Raw genomic sequence first — 10224 nt, 5'->3', positions numbered from 1 at the left:
TCTTCTTTTTTTTTTTTTCCATATTATCTTTCAACTCTTCTCATATTTTAAATTCGATAGTTTTAATGGGAACAATATTCTCAGTTATCCTTCCTCCAATACTGGACAGTTATCATATGTTTGTCGGCCGATTAGTGTAGATAAAACAATTATCCTAATTCAATGCGCATTTCATCCAAATATCAATCATTCTCCACTTCATAATTATTTGTCAAATTTATTGATTGGTAGCTTAGCTGTTATATTCTCAATTATTATGAACTTTTGTGTGTACAATTTAAAAGTAAATTAAAGCTTTAGATAATATTTATTACATCTGTAAAAATAGCCCTACTTTATACACTTATATTCTCAATAACTGACGATATAAGGCTAAAAATTCATTGAATTCTACAAAGTATAAATGACTGAAGAATTATTAAACGATATGAATAGTAAACCAATGTTAATCAAGTGCTCACTTTATAACTAGAATCTCCTATAGTTCTACAGTTACTTAATTCTAAACTTGAAAATCAAGTTCTAAACTTACCCCAACTTGAGTCCCCGGCTTGTTTGGCTGTCCATTGTCTTCTTACTTTTTGAGACCAACTTGACGAAGTTTTCACTTTTGGTTTGTTACGTTTTTCATATCTGAAATAGAATTGAAAAGAGTTAAAAGTTTGGCAAAAACTCGAAATACTGTACAACACAATATTTTAGAAAGACAGCATCTATGACAAGTTATTAAACTGTGTGTATGTAGGTTTGGGACTGTTTTAGGTAACAATTTGTTAAAATAACTAATATAGAAAACACTCATTTGCACTACTTTTCATCTTCAGCATTGTTTTCATTTCATTTAAACTCAGTCACAGTTGATTCAAACAGTGAAACATTCAAAAGAGCGGAACTTCATTCAGTTTAAAATGTATTAAGGCTGTGCAAAGGCTACAAAAAAACTTTCTACTGGTAATATTTTCCAAAGTTTTTCGATTTGTATTCCATCAAGCTATCAAAATTAAAAAGTTTTCTCAGGAAAACATTTTTCCGATCATTACTTTTTGAGATATGAGCGCCTAAAGTTTAAATTTTGGGGTCAGAACATTTCAAATTCGGTAAGAGATAACCCCATGAAATTTAGAGGATAAATTCTTCATGGTATTTTTGATTGAATAAAACCAAATTTTCTGAAAATATCAATTTTTGAGAAAGTTATCCAATTTACCAAAAATGACCAAAATTAACTCAACAAAAAGTCATTTTTGGTTATTTTTAGTAAATTGAATAACTTCCTCAAAAATCGATATTTTCAGAGATTTGTTGTTATATTCAATCAACAATACCATGAACAATTTATCCTCTAAATTTCATGGAGTTATCTCTTACCAAATTTGAAATGTTCTGTCCCCAAAATTTAAACTTTAGGCGCTCATATCTCAAAAAGTCATGACCGGAAAAAATGTTTTCCTGAGAAAACTTTTTCATTTTGATAGCTTGATGGAATACAAATAGAAAAACTTTGGAAAATATCACCAGTAGAAAGTTTATTTTTAGCCTTTGCACAGCCTTAAAGTTTTAAAAACCGAATTTATCAGTCAAATAGTTTAATTACTCACGGACTCATTCAATTGACTTTGAAATACATTAAATTTTTTTATTGCGGTTGATGCTTACATCAGCTTCTTGCTTCTGCTCGGGTAATGGGAAGTGCGAGGGTGAATTGATGAGATGATCAAACGCCCATGCCTAGTCGATGGGATTCGAACCCGCGACCGGTTCGAACTAACAGACTGAAGGGTGCTACACCTTAGGGTGGGCACACACCAGTTAGTTAATACAAGACTAGTCACGATTAGTCACAATACGTCACATAGTTGCTTATGAAGCAACACACACCGATTACTCATTGCAATTAGATGTCTTCATAAGCAACTATGTGAAGTATTGTGACTAAACGTGTCTGATCATGTCTTGTCTTGACTAACTGATGTGTGCCTAGCCTAAGTCGTATCGGCTATACTGGCCGGCAGATTATTTTAATACTCCTCTGAACTTATTTCCACAGTAGAGGAGAAATTTTCAAATAAATGTATTGTTATTCTGAGAATAAAATTGAATAATCTATCTATTATTTATTAAATCATTATTTGAAATAAAATTTCAACATCTCCTCTAGAATGAACAAGGACTTCTATTGGCTTTGAAATATGTCACGGTAATAAAAAATAATCTAAAATTTAATACTCACAAATAAATTTCGACATCTCCTCCAGATGTATCAATGTCATCTATCCACTCATCACTCGTTTCAGAAGTATTTGCTTTGGGTTCATTCAGTTGATACACTCCTGCAAAAAGTGAAATACATGATTTATTAACAATATCGGGGGCTTGATATAGGGCTTGAACTCCGAGCTTCGCTCTGGAGTACAAAAGCATAAAAAATGAATTACGAAAGAAGAAATTATAATAATATTCATACAGAAATGTTCTATCTAATCACAGTGAATTGAGATTAATTCCCAGAGGAATGCAAACATTTCCCTCACAAAGGACCGGTTGCACAAAAGCCGGTTAAATTTTAATCCTGATTAACTTCACGTGAACCAATCAGAGAAGACATTTCAAAAAGATGGTTCTACTTACAGTAACTATATTACCCACTAGCCGTCAGGCTCGCTTCGCTCGCCATATCCATCTAGCCAGGGGGCTCCGCCCCCTGGACCCCCGACTGAATCGTCCAAGAATTAGATCAGCAGGCTCGCTTCGCTCGCCTGCATTTTTCATTTGAGTAATTTTATCATATGTTAGGACAATCCAGCCGGGGGTCCAGACTAAACGTCTGGCTAAACGGATATGGCGAGCGAAGCGAGCCGACGGCTTGTAATTAATATTCCAGGATGAAGTAGCAGTGCCCAATCAATTTTTCCGCGATAAATGCATTGAAATCTTCAACTTGGTGCCAACCCAACAAAGTCAACTCAAATTAATGCAAACTGACAAAATTATTGATTTAGTTGCTAGTTAACAACTGTTTCGAAGAGTATACTCTATCTAGATTATAGTTCTATAGTACATATGATATATGATATGGAAATTTCAATTATAATTAAGAGATGGGGAGAAGAAGAATATACCATGCTAAAAGACGAACTTTAAGCCCTTAAAAACCTCCCTTAGAGTTAAAATATTGCCAAAAGATTTCTTAGTGCGCCTCTAAAGGGCCAACTGAACATACCTACCAAATTTGAACGTTTTTGGTCCGGTAGATTTTTAGTTCTGCGAGTGAGTGAGTGAGTGAGTGAGTGAGTGCCATTTCGCTTTTATATATATAGATTGAGTAATATAGTTATTGTAGTTCTACTGGAATTGATCAGGTTTGAAAATAACCCAGCTTTTTTGCAACCGGCATTAAGTACCTGATTGAATGATTACAAAAGTTCAACAGCTGAGTAATAATTTTGACACAGTCTCACACACATGAGCTCGCTCACTCACTTCCATCATCAACAGACGACGAAATAATTATTACCAGCAAGGATAGCAAATTAACGATAATCAGATGCTCTATTTTTTCAATTTAATTTAATTCTCTATTCTTTGATATTGATTCATCAATAAGTATACCATCAAGATGCTAAGCAGAGAAAAGTAAGGTAACCTTGTGCTATTGCTCTCCCAAATTTAGATAAGGTTACACATCGTCCGAAATAGGTTGAGTCTTGTCTTGTTCACTTCACATAATTTTCGGTCCTTAATTATTCTCACAAAGTAGATTTTTAAATTTATAACATGTATCTATAGAACATACTTGACTTCAAAAAGTCTCAACATTCTGACACAACCCATTATAATAAGAAATAGTAAATAGTCATTATACAATATCATCAAAAATAATCCACTGTGGGCCATTATTAAAAAAACTGGAATACTATAGTGAAGTTCACGTTATAATGGAAGTGGAGAAAGATAGGCGAACAACGTTGCCGAACATCTGTCTTGTCAATGCCTTTTATAAACGACTACATTCTACCCCACACAAGCTAGGCCTCGGGGCGATTTTTGTTTTGTTAATTCTTATAAAAGAACCTTATCATCATGTAAAATCATTATATTACTGTACATTTCTATGTTTCGATGATGAGAAACAGATTTTCCTGTTATTGTACTGTTTTTTGAATGAATAAAATCTTTCACATTTCATTTCAAACGGTAGCTGATAAATGTTTATTGATGTAATATTAACTGTTCATTCTCGTTTGAAATGATTAATTATATTTTATTAAGCAAGATATTATATTTTTCAATAATTTCATAATGAATTTTCATAATTAAGATGAAATATTCTGTTGATTAATTTATTAATTCTACATTGTTAAAAGACGATCTGACAACAGAGCAAAGCGAGATAGAGATAGTGCTATCTGCTTTGTTGACTGATAGACAATGATAGCAATACCATTGCTAATCAAACACTGGCATTATAATGTGGACCTCACTATAGAACATACTTGACTCCGAAAATTCTACATTCCGACAGAACCCACTATAATATAAGAAATAATTCATAGTTATTATATAAAATATCCTTTGAAATAACCCACTTTCCATTATAACACTTAGGGCCGTTTGCACAGTGACAGTTTAAACTAAATTTAATTTTAAACTGGATTAAATCCTTATCAAGTCTCGTTTGTTGTAATGATCATTTTGAGTTTAATCCACCAGCTGATTGAATTCAGTTTAAGTTTTGACTGTGCAAACGGCCATTAATTAGAAACCGAAATACTAGAGAGCTCTCAAAATCAAACTCACCCAAAGAATTCTGCGACATTTGATGTCCTGGCACCACTCCATACAAACTATTGCTCTGGTCACAGGAACTGTCCGATTGTGAAGATCCGGCCAACTCTGACTGATAGATGTCCTCATAGTGGCAGGAGTCCCCTTCAGCTGGCATTTTTGACTGGGAATGTACCAAGACATCGTAGATGTTTTCACTAAAATCCTCCCCAGGAATAGATGCATAGGTGTCATCTGGAGCCTTCCTAGCGATCACATCCCCAACATTTGCGTCCATGTAGGTGTAACTTGGCGATTTCGATCCTGAATAATGTTCAAAAGATCCTGAGTATTCTGCAGAAGATGCTTTGGTATCAGGGTTTCGGTTGGGATCATGGATGACATACCATGTAGATCTTGACCCGGAATGATCTTGGGAAACTTGTGGAGATTCTTTCCTGGGGACAAAACCATCTTTCATGGAACCACTGGGATCAACATTTTTTGAAAGATTTGTACCCAGATTTTGTAGATTTGACTTCAGCACTACGTTCCTTGCAGGATTGTGTCCCACATTTGATAAATTTGTCTTTGAACCAATGTTTCTTGCAAATTCTTGACTCAAACTTCCATCACTTGACTTCCCACCAACCCTTTTGATTTCCTCATACCCTGAACCCTGTCGAGAAACAATCAACACCTGGTTCACAGTTTCAACAATGCTTGAGTTTCTAGCTTCTGTGATAGAGACATTCATGTACTTCAAACCTGGTGATCTTTCAGGGGAACCATCAACTTCTTCATAGATTGTTCCTTCACTGTCACTGTTGCAAAAGTCTTCATAAACCTCACTGCATTCATCGATTTTTATGTTATGCTCCTCTCCAATTTTACCATTTTTGGTAGCATGTAAACTCCCATCATTTCTGCCATTCTCATCAGAATTATTTGGGGTGAATATTTGAATTCCTAGTGAACCTTTACTTCTCCCTGATTGTGAGACATTTTTGGTTGCAAAGAAAATGCTACCAACATCCTCAACCCTGGTTTTTGTTCTATCTAGCCCACCATCAAGACTCACCATACTATTGAAATTACTACACATTTCTGTAGATTTCAACCTACTTTCAATGTCTGATGTACTCAGTGCGACCTGACCATTCATATAGATTGGTTCATCCAGACAATCATCAGCTGGAAGTGACTTGATGCTTTTGCGGAACAAAAACGAGGTGTTCTTTACTTTTGAGTCCAGGGTGTTCCTTTGTGTTTGTGTCAAGTACATCTTGAGGTTTCAGTTTTTCCTCAAGTACTTTGTTGTCCTCAGGCTCTGCAATGACAGAAATGATGTTTTCTGTCTTGGGTACAACAGGATCTTTGCTGGAATCGTTGATCTCTTCTTCCTGTTTGAGTACAATGGAGTTTTGGCTAGACTCCTTGTCCTTCAAAGTATTCCACAGGAATGAGCGGTTGGGTTTTGCCAAGTTTTTCTGACCATTTATTCCTTTCACAACAACTTTTTCACCAATAACCTCTCCATCAACATCATCCTCCCCTTTCAATGAACCTCCATTCAGAGCACTCTCCAGTACAGTCTGATCTTTAGCAACTGACAAACCAAAAACTGCAATTGGTTTACTTTTTGCAGGACTTGTAATAACTTTACTCACAACTTGTACTTTCCTCCTACTATCCGGCACCTTGCTGGGTTTTGGCTGCAATTTGGGCTTCACAACTTGTGATTTTCTTGTCCCCACTACCAGTATCTGACAAGTCTTCAACATTTTTGGCACACTGAGTTTGGTTGTCACTCACATTCTCTAGGTTCTCTTTATCAACAATCAAGTTGTCTCCAACAACATTAATGATGGTATTTTCAGTTATTTTCAAGAGCAGATTCTCCTTATCAATTTCAAGATTATCTCCATTAACTTCGTGATTCAAAACAGGTTTAGTACTACTTTTGGAATCAATGTTCTCCTTATTAATAACAAGGTTATCCTCCTCATTGACATCCACACCATGATTGACTAGAGATTTCAAAACTTTAGCATCACCAACAAGTATCCTGCCATACCTTTTACATTCTTTATCCACATCCACAAAATTTCATTTCTTTCCCATCTTGTTTTCTATTCGCAGCCACTCTGCTACTCTTAATTTCTCTCACTTCTGGCTTCTTGTTTGTTGACATCAATTCATTCTGAACAGCAACAATGTGTTCACTTTTCACCAGATATTTCCTGAACTCTTCCTTTTTCACTTTGGACTCTTCATTTTCTCTGTGTACTCTACGTTGTACTTTACAAGTTTCACTATGTACCTTTTTCTTCACCTCCAATCCCCCACCACTTTGGCATCCTTCACACTTTTCCACTTGTTTCATGACAACATCTTGAAGTCCCCCACCATTGTTCTCCAGTTTACTCCCATCATCTCCAACATACTTCAACATCTGAACAACTGACCCATCTATAGAGCTATCACTATTCACAAAGTCTCTTGCTATACTTGTGATTGATCTTGTGTTAGTGACTTGGTACCTTCTCCAGATTTTCTTCACAGTTTTGGGTACACCACCATTTTCATCATCACTACAGAAAACACTGTCACTGCTTCCTTTCCTGACAACAATTCTCCTAGATTGATCTTTTGACCCAGTTTTAGAGGAATCAACTTCATCTTTCATGATAATTGTTGTTGAAGTACTTTCCCTAACAGTCCTTGAAACCTTATCACCATGTTCAACACTGTCCTTCAACAGAGCACCTACTGGGTATCTCGACAAAACTGGTTTTAAAAATATTGTTCTTTGGTTTATTTGTGGTTTGGGGCAGAGCTTTGGTGGATTGGACAACTTTCTCACAGCTTTTGCTGGGCTGGTACCACTGCTACCAACTGAACTACCACTTTTCTGCAATGTATCTTTGGAGTCAATATTTGGTAAACGTGGAATGCTCTGTGCTGGGTTGATGCTACTCTTTATTGATGTTTTTCTTGAGAATTTTGAGACGATTGAGTTTTTGCGCACAATAACAAACTTGGGACGTTCTGCCTGTTGATGGTGCGATGATGATCCATTGTTTTGATGGCCACTGTATTGATGTTGAGAATTATTTTGATGTTTCACACCCACTCTATCCACAATGTTCTCACCATCTCTAACATTCTTCTCAACCATACTATTCAATTTATGATGGCTTGTGCTACTGTCTGTTACATTTTGCACATCATTTCCATTACTTTTCTTCTCAAGATTCCCCACTCTATGATGTTTGACACTACTTTCTGTTGTTACATTTTTCACAACACCTCTAACATTTTTCTCCACAACACTTCCCAATTTATGATGATTATTCTGCTCATTTCTAACCCCCTGAGTTTCCTGCTCAATGCCACCCAATTCAAACTTCTTGATCCTAGCTCTGACACAGCCCTCAGTTGTTGATGCACTAACATGTTTCTGCAAAATCTGTTTCTGACTGTTCAATCGCTTCAACAACTTTCTTCCCTCAGCATCATTGGGCAGAACAACTGCATTGAACTGACTAGCCAACAAGGCAACACTGTTTGAAGGCACTGTTGCCACTTTTGTGGCCCTATAACCTGATTTTGGTCCTCCGGGCCGGATTTTGCGGAAACTCGGTTTGCGAGGTGGTGAGGAGGCTTTGCTGTGCAGTTTTGCTGATGGTGTCCTCTGCAGGTTGCTGCGGTGTGGTGGGGAGGAGTTGGTCTCCTCAGTGGCCATGCTGGGCTTCCTTGAGGTTCTTGGTGAGGAGGAAGAGGAGGAGGAGGCCACATTTGAGGTGGAGGCTGCAGTTGAGGAGGTGGGTCCACCAGTGCTTTCACTCATCAAGCGGGCCATTTCATTGTATACCTATGAGCAGACAAATAAATCATATTATAATAAATGTTTATAAACATACAAACATACAAAGGATGAAGAATAATAAATTGAACAAACTTAAGTAATACAATCACAATATTGAACCGTTTAGTGATTCTATATCATCAGACTTTCAATTAGCCCTATTGAAATAAATCATAAATCTTTTAGTTTCTACCTGAGACAAATAATGGTACATGTTACATTATCAGTTGTTACCTGAGCCCCTCTCTTGATTCTCAAGAGCTTCTCTCTTAAAAAAACTTGATTCTTATTTTATGATAAATGAGTGGTTGCTGATGATTTCAATATGTTTTATAGATTAATGTACCACAATGAGAATCATTGACTGATCAACAAGTTCATTTTTATTTATGAATATCAAACTTCAAAAGTAATAATATGGATTCTTGTTCACAACTACTAATTCTTTCTTTGGAAAAGGTCATGGGTTGAGCTTCATCAGATGTAGAAAAGAGCAAGAGAGTTTGTGAGTTGATATTTATAATAAGAGAAAGGAGAAATTATATCAGCTCACTAAATTCCAACTTGCAAGCAATTCAGTAAAGTTTATTTTTTTAATGGAATGAATTGGAGTAAAACTTAGTACTGATTAAGCTGTACTACTAACAATCATTTATTGAAATGATAATAATTGATTCCTGATTCTCAGAATATTTTATGTCTGCAATATCAATCAAATAATGTTTGGGATTTCATTGCTGAACATATACAGAATGAATTATGCCATATCAAACCGAAACGTTTCATATCTATGATCTTGTTGACTACAAATTTAGTTGACATAAATTCTGTAACTATAATGAGGTCCACGTTATAATGGCAGTGTTTGATTAGCAATGATATTGCTATTACAGATTGAATTAAATAGAGAATGCACTTATTCAAATGCTAATTAATATCTAATTTATTTAACGAAAATGCTAAATAAATGCTGTACATTACCCCGAAGACTTCTGCTACTGCAGACATTGACAACAGGGTTAACAGCTAGATGGAAATTCGATGAGAACTACTATCCAAAAATTAGTTGCCAGCCCGGGTATCGAACCCGGTACCTCCCAATTGCTAGTCAGGAATGCTTACCCTTACACCAAACTGACAATCTCTGGATAGCAACGCTTATTTTATACGAAGCCATAGTGGCCAACCAGTTACAGATGGAATTGAATAGAGAATGCATTTATTCAAATGCTAATTAATATATAACTATTATTTAATACACTTTTTCTATGTATTTGAACACGACATGCAGTCGATTATTAAGCCAGGCGATTGAAAGTACTCCAGTCAGTAAGTAAAAGTTTTTAATATTTACTTAATAATCGACTGCATGTCGTGTTCAAATACATAGAAAAAGTGTGTTTATACAAAGCAGCTCGGAATGGATCAAGAAATCATCACCTATTATTTAATGAAAATCCTAAATAAATGAGCGCTGCTATCCAGAGATTGTCAGTTTGGTGTAAGGGTAAGCATTCCTGACTAGCAATTGGGAGGTACCGGGTTCGATTCCCGGGCTGGCAACTAATTTTTGGATAGTAGTTCGCATC

The 10224-nt window shown here is 35.9% G+C and overlaps 1 protein-coding gene across 2 annotated transcripts in view; it reads right to left on the bottom strand.

Moving 5' to 3' along the window:
• LOC111057264 (rho guanine nucleotide exchange factor 19) overlaps positions 1–6081 on the bottom strand; it is a 66603-nt gene extending 60522 nt beyond the window's left edge. For both annotated transcript variants that reach the window (XM_039441081.1, XM_039441080.1), the window contains exons 1-3: positions 4798–6081; positions 2231–2330; positions 533–633 (exon numbers count right to left, since the gene is read on the bottom strand). In XM_039441081.1, the coding sequence (XP_039297015.1) occupies positions 533–633; positions 2231–2330; positions 4798–6049 (1453 nt within the window). In that variant the 5' untranslated portion in view covers positions 6050–6081. The remainder of the gene's footprint in view (positions 1–532; positions 634–2230; positions 2331–4797) is intronic.
• Positions 6082–10224: the final 4143 nt, after the last annotated feature.

Source organism: Nilaparvata lugens, chromosome 14 (genome assembly GCF_014356525.2).
Source record: "Nilaparvata lugens isolate BPH chromosome 14, ASM1435652v1, whole genome shotgun sequence".
Classification (NCBI taxonomy): domain Eukaryota; kingdom Metazoa; phylum Arthropoda; class Insecta; order Hemiptera; family Delphacidae; genus Nilaparvata; species Nilaparvata lugens.
This window is presented reverse-complemented; position numbering and strand designations above follow the sequence as displayed.